The following is a 14,371-nucleotide window of genomic DNA, read 5'->3' as shown; positions in this document are numbered from 1 at the left end:
GTTGATTATTTGTGTGTGCTAAATTTTGTGTGGAAAGGTGTTAAATGAAATATAGTTAAATAAAATTTGTGCTTGTTCTTCCCAAAAACTGGAGTCCTGAATAAAAACGTAATTAATAACTATTCAGCATGGAGGCAAAAATTATACTGACTGTTGGAGTTTACAAGAAAAAACTACAAGAACCAGGGGAGATCGCTCTCAACGCTTCCGGTTTATGGTTACCACGGGAGACGGAGGAAAGCTGCAACCTCTACTTTAGCCTGACAACTCAAGGAGTGAAACGTCGTATTTAAACAGTTTTGCAATGGTGTAGCTAATGTTTTTGAACATTAAATCAGACTTTGAGTATGTGAATCTATGACATTATCAGCGTGTTTGGCTTCGTATCGATAGTTAAAGCTAAATAAGCTAAGCTAACGGTCCAGGCTAACGTAAACGCCACATTCATATCAAGGCCTCGTGATGTACGTCGGAAATGTTTCCTTGTTTTAACGGCTTAGATTCATTACCAGTGTTTGCTTTTTGTAATCTGGAGTTAATTAGGATAATTACGCGGTAAGCCGTTATTCTTGGACTGACAGATCTGCTATCACCACCACCATGTTCATTTATCTCAGCAAGAAGGTGAGCAGTGTAACCACCGGTTAATATGTCAATAAAGTCAAAGTGTTGGTTAACAACATGTATGTCGTTTCCCGTGTCTTTTAGATTGCTATTCCCAACAATGTCAACCTGAAGTGTGTCTCCTGGAACAAAGACCAGGGCTTCATTGCCTGTGGAGGAGATGACGCTCTGCTGAAAGTGCTCAAGCTTGAAACTCAAACAAGTAAGTTGAGGATGTGAAGCTGGGAGCCACCTCCAGCTTTACCTGCTTTTTTAGGGGATTTGATGATAAAACCATCAGTTTAACTCAAATTAAAATACTTATACTTAAAAATTATGGTTGTGTTGATAAATGTCTCATATGTTCAGTTTCTTTGTTACAGTTTTGTTATATAACGTGCATGTGATTTAGATTTTGAAGGCCTTTAAAACTACGGCTTGTGCAGTTTGAAGGAAATCTTTTTAATCAGTGTTTTGGCTCAGCTCTGGTTCCTCTTAATCCAGTCACCGTAAATCGAAATGGTACCACTGTATTTGCTGGACAGACTTGCCATTGTTGTGTAATTGCTAAAAATGAGTGAATGATGGATGTAGAAAACAAAATTGCTGTTCTTTGTCAACAGATGATGCCAAACTAAAAGGTCTTGCTGCACCCAGTAACCTGTCCATGAACCAGACTCTGGAGGGGCACATCGGTAAGTCTTTGTCAGGCCTCTTGTTGTTGTAGGGTTAAACAACAAAAGTTCAGGCAGTGCACCACAATCAACCTGTTTTTGCTCTTAATTGCCAGCCTATTGTTGCCTAAAAATGATTGTTGACGCCATGCTGTTTGTTGGTTTTAAAGCCAGACTGTAAACCCAACACTATAAGAGGAAAAGTCGTGTTTAATGTCTTCTTTAAAGTAAGCCACGTGAACATGATCTCACTTTTTATCATTCAAACATATGCAGGTGCAGTGCAAGTGGTGACATGGAATGAGAAGTACGAGAAGCTGACGACCAGTGATGAAACCGGACTCATCATTGTGTGGATGCTTTACAAAGGTGAGAACTGCGGTCAAACTGAAATACGGGTTGATTTGCAATGAGCTTGTCGTGTTTAGCCGTCTCTCTTCGTCCCCTCCTGAGGTGCGTGGTACGAGGAGATGATCAATAACAGGAACAAGTCAGTGGTGAGGAGCATGAGCTGGAATGCTGATGGTCAAAAGATCTGCATTGTGTATGAGGATGGAGCCGTCATTGTGGGATCTGTAGATGGTATGATTACATAGAAAATCAATGCGTAGCGTCAGATCAGAAAAGCTCCCTTTTCAATGATTATTATGAACACATATTGCCTTGTGTTTTCTTTAGGAAACCGGATCTGGGGAAAGGAGCTGAAGGGAAGTCAGCTTGCTCATGTGGCATGGTCACCTGACAGTAGGATCCTCCTCTTTGGGATTGCCAATGGGGAAGTACACATCTATGACAATCAAGGAAACTTCATAGTGAGTGTTTAAGCTTAATCTTGTTTTTTGAACACGCTCGCCTGAAAATAAGATAAATAGCAATTCAGCTTGTGCTTTTCAATGTTACCCACTATAGAATAATTTGTGTGATGTTTCAGATGAAAATGACCGTCAGCTGTCTTACGCCGGCGAATGGAGCCGTCAGTATATCTGGTATCCACTGGTATGCAGGAACCAGGGGTTATGTTCAACCAGACTGTCCGTGTCTTGCCATATGTTACGACAATGGAAGATGCCAGATCATGCGTTATGAGAATGATGAAAGTAAGCAATAAAAAAGATAAACCTTTCAAGGACCTCATTGTGCTTTCATGTTTAAACTTAAATGGGATGTTTTCTGACGTTGCAACGCGATGTTTCTGCCTTTATTTGCAGAACCGGTGTGTATCGACACTTTGATGAACGTGGTCAGTATCCAGTGGAACCACTGTGGCAGTGTGCTGGCGGTGGCTGGTTCCCTCAGAGCCTCAAATAAAGAGAAAGAATTCAATGTGGTTCAATTCTACACACCATTCGGAGAGGTGACATGTCTTACGTTTGTGTATTGATTTTTTTTTTTGGTCACATTTAAGAATGAAAAACTTTGAATTTGACATATCTATACATTGGGAATTGGGGTTTTTAAGGTAGAAATTTCAGTTACTGGAAACAAAACTACTAAAATTAAGAAATCAAAGTGCATAAATATATTAGTGGTACATGTTGCTAATAGTATTCTGCATTTCATTCAAAGAATCTACTCGCTAATATCAAAACAAATTACAATAAAAGTGAGCGCAATGCAGTTCTTGTCAAATTAAGTCAAAGAAGTGATGGAGTAAATTAAAACACTCCTCAGAAGGCTTACTGCCTGGGAGCTTAGAGTAATGAAAGTTTTAAATCTGTAAAGAAATAGCATGCATTACTTGTGGGTAAAAACATTGTGTTGGTCCTTTAGAAGGTTTCTATAAGCTTAGTGATGCTTTCATGAACAGGTTACAGCTGTCAGTTCACAGAGCTCCACGGCCAAAGCCTTTTTATTTGAACAGTGTGGCATTGTGCCTCAGTGTAGCGGGTCCATGTGGAAAGACGTTTAATGGAGGTTTGCTCATTCATGTACCGAATGCCATTTCCTCCAGACATCTTGTCTTTTTCTTCTTTTTAATGTGTAGCTACTTGACAGTCTTCCAAGATTTTATTCAACCATTTTGAACTGGCTAGTTTAGATTTTTATGTCTGCTAATTAGAGGAGCATTGTTCAAGTTGAAATATTTTTACTACTATTTTCAGTTGAATGCTCTCAGTTCTTTACAATCCTGTCAATAACTCAGAGTCCAAGATAACGTAAAATAAATCATTCACATCATTACCAAAACTCATCATGAGTGAGGGGTTGTGGGCTTGAACTTACTACCTGAGGGATGTCTATCGAGCCTCATACACTCATACCAGTGTGGCTCTAAGAATGCTAAGGCATGGTGAAAATATGAAAGCGTATAGCATTATTTACTCTCTGTGTCCACACAGCATATAAGAACTCTCAAAGTACCGGGGAAGCAGATGTCAGGGGTTGGCTGGGAGGGCGGAGGGCTGCGAATCGGCCTGGCTGTAGACTCCTACATCTACTTTGCCAACATAAGACCAGATTATAAGGTAAATACTGTCACTCACACTGTCCAAGATACTCTTTATGTATCTTAAGAGTTTAATTTCATGAACAAAATTCTTGTTGTTGCTAAAAACAGGATGTTCAGTGTCAAATGTGCAGCTTTCTTCAGAGCAGTTGATCAGCTCCATCTGTTACAGTGTTAAAGACGATGCATATATAACTTGCGTCACCAGCATTTTCGTGTGTCTCAACAGTGGGGCTACTGCTGCAGCACAGTGGTGTATGCCTGCACAAAGCCAGAGCGGCAGGAGTACTGCGTTGTGTTCTGGGACACCAAAAACAATGAGAAGTTTGTCAAATATGTCAAGAGCTTGATGTCTATCACTACCTCTGGAGACTTTTGCATCCTGGCCAGCAAGGCGGATGAAACCCAACCACAGGTACAAAATGAAACAGGATCTGTATGCTTGTGAGACTGATGTCAGAGAAATAGGATAACAAATATGTTTCTGTTTTCTTGCCTTATTTTTTTTCTAATTTGTTGTCTCACAGGAGGATGCTGGCTTAGAAGCTGGGAGTCCTGCGAAGGTAATGTTGAATTCAAAACCTCACAAACAAACAAACAAACCTCAAACAGGGTTACATGTCTTGATATATTGTGCAGACACTGACTTGTGGAATGAAGTTACTCTGTTGTGTGTTTTTCAGTACGTCCTGATTCTCTGCAACTCCATTGGAACTCCACTGGACTCAAAATACATCAACATGGGTGAGTTTCAGATAAAATTGGTGGCTATACAGTTTCAAGTAAAGACATTGATGTGATTGTTCTTGTATCATAATCCTTCAGGCTTGTGTGCACATATATAAGTGAATGTGAAAATCTTGCACAGCACTGGAGTTATCAAAGCCCTGATTTGGCACAAGGTTGGTGAAACTCTCCAAGACAGTGTGAGTGATCACACTGTGTACAGAGACATCAGAGTTAGCATCCTGCTTCTTGTCACAGTTACTTCATCGACCCACAGTTTCCTTTAGCAGAGAGCACTGGGTGCTTTAACATGTCACAGTTACTCCGCACTGAGCTTCTTTCAGGAAAGGTTAAAGGTTTTCAAAGAGGCAAAGTTCAAGTTCTGCATGTTGGAAAGGCTCAGGTTTCTGGGTGAATTTAGGATAGCTCGACTTGATAAACAGTAAGAGAATGCGTTGTGTGGAGATGTCTGCGTTGTGTGGAGATGTCTACGTTTGTGGCCCCACAATGAATCGATGTCAGACTGTGAAAAGTCTGGGAACAAACTGCATTTTCCTCTCGGGACATGTACGTACGAGTTGGCCCATTCTGAAATGATTGTGTCTAGTTTGAAGTCACAGAACAGATTTGGAGTTGAAGCATTCCAGCATGTATACGCTCAACTAGACAGAAGTTGTGTTAGAAAATCAGCCAATTAAGACGATGCGTCGACTAACTAATAAAATCCTGTTTTAAATCATCTGAGAAAATCTCCTTTCGAGTAACTGAAAGACGACATCTGTGCATTGATTTCTTCATGGTCTCCCAGAGAGAAAGTTCAAAGTTGAATGTTTTCTAACACAATCCACAGCATTTTGGCATCTGACGTACTTTGGTCAGTAACTCAATTCCCCTCATGCATGCATGGCCAGATCGAAGTAGCTCGACTCAGCTGTTACCTAAACTCGCACAAAAAATGTTTACAAATTTGTCTTAAAGCAGTCCTCTACAATTGAAATGTGAGACCTACAGCCAATCATACTCTGATCCTCAATCAGTTAAGGATATGTGCAGAAAACTATTTACACTCCATTCAGAGTTTTATTTTGTTTTAATTTTACACTTCTTTTTGCTTAGATCCACTCTTTGTTACCATGACGAAGACACATGTCATTGCTGCATCCAAGGAAGCTTTTTACATATGGCAGTACAGAGTGGCAAAGAAACTGACGGCCCTGGAGATCAATCAAGTGACCAGAACAAAGAAAGGGGGGAGGGAGAGGTGAGTCTCCTAATATATACACATAGACATTTACAGTTGTCTTAAACTTCATCTAACTTGGATGGCATGAAGGCTGCAAAGGCAGGTCGTGGATTAGAGGAAGATTTTTACAGAAAGTCCACTTCAGGACTTGCAGTGCACATCAAGCAGATCATTGAACGCTTACAGGAAGGCAGGAGCACCACAGTGCGAGATTTTGTGAGTCAGTAGGTGAAACCTCGGCTGTACTGGCCCACCGTTACAGTGTGAAGTGTTGGTCCTGGCATTGCAATGAAAAGGACTCATTCATCTGAGTTGAAGTGCCACAGAGGTTCCAGACAGGCTGGGTGTGATGTGATGTTCTGCCAGGACCGTCCTCGCACCTGGACCACAAGTCGTGACAGGGGAGTGGGCAGCTGTTTGTCTGTCTGGCTGTCTGACTGCTTTCTCATGTGTTCCCACTTCCTGTCCCTCTAGGGTCTATCACATTGACAGCAGTCCATCTGGGGTCAATGACAGTTTTGAGAAAAACCTCCCAGTAAGGAAATTCTTCTTTTATCTCTTGTGCAAAGACTTTTAAACACAAAAAAAAAACAGACTGAGGAGACACTTCCGAGGCATTTTTGATACAAAAGTAAAATGACATTGAATTACAGTTAAAATAATTTTTTTTTTTAACAAATACCTAAAGGATAACAGGATTGGGGAGAATATTAGTTAACAATTTATACCAGGGACGACACAAAAACAGAGTTCACCATGAAGCAGATGAATTCTTATGGACTTATGTGTGTTTTTTTTTTATATATCAGGCAACTCGAGATCCCATCTGTTGCGTTACAGCAACAGATAAAACCCTGGTGGTGGTATGTACCTTCCTGTTTTTAACGAAGACTTTGAAATTAAACAATGAAATGAGACCAAGATAAAAGTGTTTGTGTCCTCACAGGGTCGTGAGTCTGGCACCATCCACAGATACAGCCTTCCAAATGTTGCTCTCATCCAGAAATACACTTTGAACAGCCGAGCCTATTACATGTCTCTGAACTGCAACTCCAGGTATGCATTGTTTGGTCTATTCACTGTGACAGACTGAGATAATGGTCAGTCTGATAGTCAGCTCACACACTTGTTGAGTTTTGGAACCTATTTGCTAAAGTGCCACGAATCTTTATCTTCTTTAGTCGTCTGGCCATAATCGACATCTCTGGTGTGCTGACGTTGTTGGACTTGGAAGTGCGTTCCACCGTAGAAAATGGCACGGGAAACCAGGCAGCTGCCGGAGATCCGTCCAAGTTTGAGCGCAAAGATGTTTGGGACATGAAGTGGGCGAATGATAACCCCGATCTGTTTGCCATGATGGAAAAGACCAGGATGTACGTCTTTAGGAACCTAGACCCAGAGGTGATTCTACAAGCTGGTTAAAACACAAACCAAGGATCTAATTTTCAACTAGAACTTCCTCTGCTCCGCCATGTTGTCACTAATTACACCCAATCTTATCTTCAAAAACAGGAACCGATCCAAACTTCTGGATACATATGCAACTTTGAAGACCTGGAAATCAAATCTGTCTTGCTTGATGAAATCATGAAGGTCATTTTTGAAACAAGAGACTCTTGATTGTCCTGAAACACAAACTTGTGATTAGATATTGTTGTTAACATTTAACAGCTGATTGCAAATTTGCTAGCTCATGGCTGTGCAGTGTTAATAGACAGGAGGAGAGGCTGTTGACTTAAATAAAGGCTCATAACATCTTAAATGATGTTTCCTTACAGGACCCAGAGAGGCCGGACAAAGACAACCTCATAAACTTTGAAATCCGCTCCCTGAGAGACAGTCGAGCGCTGATCGAAAAAGTGGGAATTGAAGACGCTTCACAGTTCATTGAAGACAATCCTCACCCAAGACTCTGGTAAATGAAAAATATGACTCCCATGTTTACACTTTTAGTGTCTGTGAGGACAGTTTTTGTTCGTAAAAAAATTTTCCTCATAACTTCTTTAGATAAAGTTAGTTTCTAAAGACTGCGTAACTCAGGCTGCACATGCAGATCCCCTTGTTCCTCTGTTGTTGTGCTGTTAGTAGAAATTATTTTTCTTTAGATATTAAAATTCAAAGCTTTTTGGGTGCCTCGTATAGATGCAAATAAATGTTACAGTCTATGTGGAGATCCTGGCATATATCACACTAGTATGAAAAAGATTCCTTTAAAAAAGAGATTAAATTCTAAATTGGAAAGAACTAACGGAGGCTCTTTCTTTCCATTTGAGTATATGAGGGAATATATTGGTGTAGGAGGGAAGTGATCAAGGAACAAAGATTCATTTGATCACTGTTGCATTTGTGTGTTTTCTGGTTAGGTGTCAGTTCTTGCAGGATCACTTCATGCTATGTAACCGTTCCGATCGGTTTTTAAACTCTTATCTGTTTATGTCTTTCCTTTCTGAACCCTTCAGGCGTTTGCTGGCGGAAGCAGCCCTCCAGAAACTGGATCTGAAGACAGCTGAGCAGGCGTTCGTCCGCTGCAAAGACTACCAGGGCATTGAGTTTGTCAAGCGCCTGGGCAACCTGCAGAGTGAGCCCATGAAAGAAGCCGAGGTAGCAGCCTACTTCGGCAGGTTTGACGAAGCAGACCGAATGTACCTGGATATGGATCGCAGGTACATCAAGCCGAGTTATGCAGATCACGTATGCTTTTGATGTGTTCTGAATTGGTTTTAATAGTGGAAAGCTGACATGTCTGTCTTTGTAGGGACCTAGCCATCAACCTCAAGATCAAGCTGGGAGACTGGTTCAAAGTGCTGGTGCTGCTCAAAAGCGGCTCTGGGGACTCTGATGATGCTCTGCTCGAACAGGCGTACAATGCAAATGGAGATTACTTTGCTGATAGACAGAAGTGGTATTTCATTTTTTTTTTTCCTATTCTTTCTATTGTTGTACAGAGTATATTTATAATGAGTGTAAAGGTATTTCCTTATATTAGATATTTACTTTACACTTGTGATACAAAGTATGTCAGCTTTTGGAAAAAGTTCCTCCGTGTGCTCTTTGCAACATTACAGCACGTGATGTACTTTTTACGATTTGATACTTGAATTTCCTCAATTACTTAAGTGTTTATTTTGAAGGAGGGTTGGGTTTTCATCCGCCCCTCACTTTTCACACCCTTTTAAAGTCATTAAATTGATTTAATTGTTTTTTTCTCATCAGTCTTTGAGCAGTTCTCCACAACTACAAAGCTAAAAAGAGGTTTTTTGGAGTGTTTTAATTATCTATTAGAAAACATACACCGACATGTTTTGATTAACAAAATGTTTGACTGTAGAAATCGCGTTAATGAAGTGATGCTCAGTGCCTCTAACACATGCCTTTTTTGTGGTCAGACTGCTCCGTCTTATTATTTCATCAGAGGACCTCAAGGATAATTTTCTGTTCTTTCGTGTTGTCATGTGACAACTTCACTCTGGGCGTGGTCGGTGGACTACCACACTGATTGTTTCCCACATAGGAACTCTGGGTTTCAGTCATACTGAACACGAGCTTGTTGGTTCCCTGTCTGATCAAGGTGTTTTATCCCAGATTCTTCCGTTTTGCAGCCCAATCCAAGAAGTCTTTTGGTGTTTTCGGGGCTTCAGAAATTTGAAACCTTTGATTTCTTGTATCAGCTGTGATTCCTTATAAAGACAGACTTGTAGTTTCTTTTTAAGAAGTTCCAGTGATTCCAATGAGGCAGAAGTGGACTGAAGTTGTAAAAGCATTGTAAGGGCAACTAGAAAGTCACAGCAATAGGAGTACTCAGTGTTTTTATGTAAATAGATATTTCTGTGTCTGATAAATGAACAAACACTCAGAAAAACCTGTTTTTACTTCATCTTTACGGAGAACGTTTTTATAGATTAATCCTCACTGCCGGGATGAGTAAACAACTGTCTCCTTGTTTTTGAGGGAATGTGATTGTTGTACTAGCCGGTAAGAAGGGTAAATGAGTTCTTTAAGATCAAACTTTTAAAGACGTTTCTTCCTCTAAAGGGTCAATGCAGTGAATTTCTACCTTGAGGGTCGTAACCAGGAGAGACTGGCAGAATGTTACTACATGTTGGAGGACTATGATGGCCTTGAGAGTTTGACCACAGATCTGCCAGAGAATCATAAATTGTTACCGGTGAGCCACACGTCCCAACAACCTGCGGAGGTTTTTCTGGCCTTTTATAGACATTAAGACTATTTGTAGCCATAAATTCCGCAGCATCTTATTTACTGACATTCTCTGTGTATGTCGCAGGAAATTGGACAAATGTTTGCCACTGTGGGTATGTGTGAACAAGCTGTGACCGCCTACCTTAAGTGCAACCAGCCCAAAGCTGCCGTCGACACGTGCGTCCATCTGAACCAGGTGAGAGACGGACAGAAATCCTGCGGCGCCAGAGTCTCTGAGCGACACTCAGTGATTCTCCGAGTGCACCAGCCGACCTGGCACCTGCTGTCCTCCCACTCCCACCCTCTGTCTGAGTGATGTCTAACTCTCCAGTGTGAATGCTGCTCCCAAACTGATCTTCCAATGTAAATTCGACACTTTTGTCTCAAATTTAAATGTTTAAATTTTCAAGATGCACTCAAAGAGAGAAAAGCTTTTGTTAGACAACTAAATTGGGCTGCAGTGGTTCTATGTTTAGCCACAGCTGGCTTTAGTTTAAATGATGTCAATCTTTTAGCTGTAATGAATGTCTTTAGCAGCCCCAGTTTCCTTCTCTCTCTACTCTCTGCGGTTTTTGACAACAAAATAAACAGGTCCTCTACGACTGGCTCCAGATTATTCGAAACTAGAGTGTCTGCTGTTATCCAGCTGTTGTGTACCAGCTGTGAGTCAATGGTTTTTAGGAGGGGTTGTTTGATTTTTAGTTTAAAAACAGACTTGCACGGGAGCTTAAATGAGAGTAAATGCTTTGTTTACTGTGACAAGCTTTCTGGTTATTATCAGTTTCAAATTAAAGCAAAAGTTTATTTTTTTCCTTAGTGGAACAAAGCAGTGGAACTGGCAAGAACCCTCAACATGAAGGAGATTAAATCTCTTCTTTCCAAATATGCCTCGCATCTTCTCGAGAAGAATAAAACTTTGGAGGCAGTTGAACTGTATCGGAAAGCCCACCACTTTCTTGATGCGGCCAAACTCATGTTTAAGGTAGGTTTATGCTTTTATTAGTGTTGTCAAATCTTTTTACATTCAGATTAAAGGCTTTATTCCAGAGATATACAACTCCAATGTGAATTGAAGTAAATTATCTGCTCATGACAGGAATTTGTTCCCTTATTATAGTGTGTTGTTCATTTAGTTTTTCATAATTCTCATTCCCTTTCATCTGTCCCCTAATGTGAATGATGTCATTTGCAGTTTCCTAAATATCATATATTTACCTCCAGGAAATATGATAAAACGTCTAACAGTTGTTTGCAGTCAAATAAGATAAGAGCTGCTAGATATGCTCAAACAATGCCCTGTAGGTTTTAGGGTTTTATTTGGGACCTTTAAAAAAAATCAGTGGTTTTAAAATAGCTTTGAGAGAAGCCACATGGTTCTGTCTAAAACTCCAGATGTGACAGATGTGAGGAGATCTACAGTAAAGGTGCTTCAAACAGCCAGGAAGAGCCGAATAAAGGGTCCTCATTGCTAAAACTTACCAACCAAAACTCCAGCATGTAATAACCAAAATATGTTAGTTTTTCAATTTTATTTGAATCAGTTTACTCTCTGCATAGTATTAAAATTGTAGCGACTGGTATCAGCAGTGTTGTGGTTGTTGGTTGTAGATCGCTGATGAGGAAGCAAAGAAAAGGAGCCGACCTCTGAGGGTGAAGAAGCTCTATGTGCTGGCCGCGCAGCTTGTTGAAAATTACCACGAGCAGGTGAAGACGTCGCAGCAGAGCAAAGTCAAAGGAAAGACGTCCGAGGTAATGTTCTGGAGTACATCTTTCACACTACAAGTACAAGTAATTCAGATTCGATTGGAGTATTTATGAGATATGAGAAATTAGTGTGTTAATTAGTGTCACTTGTCTATCACTGTGTGCACTTAGGCAACATTTGCACTTGCTGGCCTGCTGGAAGAAGATGCCGCCTCTTCAGACAATCGCATCGTGGACAACGCCTGGCGAGGAGCGGAGGCATACCACTTCTTCCTGCTCGCTCAAAGGCACCTGTATGCAGGCTACATGGAGAACGCCATGCGCACAGGTACCAAGCAACGCTGAACACATACCCAGATCCCAATCAATGATATTTGAGAGCTGAAATGATGGGTCAGATAATCGATAAGTAAATCAGATACTGTGAAACAATTGTCAGTTTTTCCTCATATAAGAAGCCAAATGTTCTCTTGTTTCTGGTTCCAGATGTGAGAATTTTTAGCTCGCTTGTTTTAAAATGTATTTTGAACTATTGCTTTGATAAAATTTTCCTATTTTTAATTTTTTTTGTTTTATTAGAAACAATTCTTTCAGTTTGGAAAAAAATGAAGATATTATGAAAATGTTGCGTGTTTTTCCTCACGTGCCCAGAGCTCACAACGTATGTTTAGTGCTTCACTTTGAGTGTTGAAAACAACCAAAGTTTCATATTTGAATCTGTTCCTCAGACTGTGTCGTTCTCAATAAGAGCGAATAGCAGGTCATGTTTTTTTCACCCTGCAGTTTCTTAATGTACTTTAAACCAATTTGGTTTCTGTTCTCTTCCACCACAAGTGATATTGGTAAACAACAGCACATCATTATCCCATCTAAATAGAAACAGCCCTCGTTAGTCATTATATCCCTCCTCCTACCAGATGCACAGCGTGGAAACACGACACTGAGAGTCTTCTGCCATCTAGTGTTGATAAACTGCATAAATGAACAAGCTATCTCACGCTGCTGATTCTCTGAGCTGAGTTGAAGTCACTCACAATGTTTGTGATAGTTAGAGAGAAGTTAATCAGTCCAGTATATTTGGTTTTGAGGTCATACTTGGACTATAATTTCAGAAGAGCGGCTGCTGATTATTCCGTGATGCCACAGATTCTGTGCACAATTCCTTTTTAAGACAAGTGCATTGCACAAAGAGGGCCATAAAAATCAAATTAACAAAGACGGGGGTTACAAAAATTGCTCATTTGATCACAACAAAATGTTATCAGCATGATATGTCAGGCAAAATGAATCTGTGCCTCTACAGCTTTATTTGTTGTGTTGTTGTGAAATGGCAAAAAGGTGATAACATTAAAGTCGTGCCTGGCCATCTTTTCCGCTTTTAGAGATCGTGACACGGAGCTGAGTGGAGTTTTATCTTATCGTGTAAGCTGTGTTTTGACTGGCTTGCAGATAGATACATATTGACGGTTTTTGCAGGCCTATTATTAGTCAATCTCCAGTCCTACCCTCGGTCTGAGTGGAAGTCTAACTTTCTACTGTTTATTCCATCTTAAAGCTCTCCACCTGCGCGAGTACGAGGACGTCATTCCAGCAGTGGAGATCTACTCTTTGCTCGCCATTTGCTCCGGAGCCAACCGGGCCTTCGGCACATGCTCAAAGGCTTTTATCAAGCTGGAATCCCTGGAGAGTCTGAGCTCTGAGCAACGGCAACTTTATGAGGATCTTGCCCTGGAGATCTTCACCAAGCACTCCCCAAAGGACACTCGCATGCTGGAGCCGAGCGGCTCTACAGAGGGGTGAGAGTCCAAATCAAACTGTGACTTCAAATCATTTGTAAAGAACGCATTTTTTAAGCTGGACGGTAAATATTGCTGTCATTTTTTCAAAAAGTGACAATAAAATGAAGATACGATGATTTGAAAATGACTCAATAAGTAATAAACTCTCCGCATGGAGCACCAGAACCAGGAGCACTTGTAAATATATGAAATATTCTCTAAACTGCTCGTGTGACCATCTGAACCAGTTGAAAGTTCATTGAATTTTCAAACTTCGGCTTTTTCTCTTCTTTTTTCAGGGCGGAGGGAAAATTACCCACATGCATTGTGACGGGTCTGCCGATCCAGGAGTACCAGTTTTGGATGTGCAGTGTGTGCAAACACTGCGCTGTGGAGCAGGAGATCAGTAGATATAACTGCTGCCCGCTGTGCCACAGTCCTGTGATGTGAAGCGCTGCACCTCCAGTTTCCCAGGAGCACATCATTACAGACACAAAAGGAAGTTTCAAAGCGTTTCAGCGCACATTCTTTATATATTCTTTATATCCGAGTTAATTTGTAGAAAACGTGAACAGAAAACGATTCACTGGTGGAAGCAGCCGTCTTGTTTCATGCTAAATGTTCCTCAAATGTTGGGTTTTTAACTCCTTACGAGGCAGCTACGTGGTTGTAAACAAAAACAATGTGTTCAAATAGTTTGTCTTCATTAAATAATCATATTGCTTTAACCTTGAATATTGTAAATAAATTGTGTCAATATTACAACTTTGTAACTATTTTTACATTGAAGTCGACGGTTGAATAAACTTAACAATTAAGCGCATTTGAAATGTCTGCTTATTTTATTGTTTATTGTTTTTTCGCTGCATTGTCAACTGTCGTACATGATGCTGAAAACTCAACATAATTTTCACCCCATTTTTACCCACAGGTTCCTGTAGAAGTAGCTTTGCATGCTCACAATATCAGCAGTGTTTACTGAGAACATCACCTGAGA

General features: G+C 40.6%; 1 protein-coding gene across 1 annotated transcript; it reads left to right on the top strand.

Annotated features, from left to right (window-relative positions):
* Positions 1–229: 229 nt before the first annotated feature.
* Positions 230–14,188, top strand: wdr35 (WD repeat domain 35). The gene is made up of 28 exons (XM_075448315.1): positions 230–624; positions 709–826; positions 1,227–1,298; positions 1,554–1,646; positions 1,731–1,859; positions 1,956–2,089; positions 2,209–2,374; positions 2,486–2,631; positions 3,617–3,742; positions 3,953–4,138; positions 4,251–4,286; positions 4,407–4,467; positions 5,566–5,710; positions 6,167–6,227; positions 6,502–6,555; positions 6,639–6,748; positions 6,874–7,093; positions 7,205–7,285; positions 7,471–7,607; positions 8,152–8,355; positions 8,448–8,594; positions 9,725–9,857; positions 9,978–10,088; positions 10,710–10,874; positions 11,501–11,641; positions 11,768–11,924; positions 13,152–13,392; positions 13,674–14,188. Exons 1-28 carry the CDS (start codon positions 601–603, stop codon positions 13,822–13,824), a joined length of 3,549 nt encoding a protein of 1,182 aa, XP_075304430.1. The 5' UTR covers positions 230–600; the 3' UTR covers positions 13,825–14,188.
* Positions 14,189–14,371: the final 183 nt, after the last annotated feature.

Source organism: Odontesthes bonariensis, chromosome 17 (genome assembly GCF_027942865.1).
Source record: "Odontesthes bonariensis isolate fOdoBon6 chromosome 17, fOdoBon6.hap1, whole genome shotgun sequence".
NCBI lineage: Eukaryota > Metazoa > Chordata > Actinopteri > Atheriniformes > Atherinopsidae > Odontesthes > Odontesthes bonariensis.
Note: the sequence above shows the minus strand (reverse complement) of the source record. Positions and strands in the feature narration are given on the sequence as shown.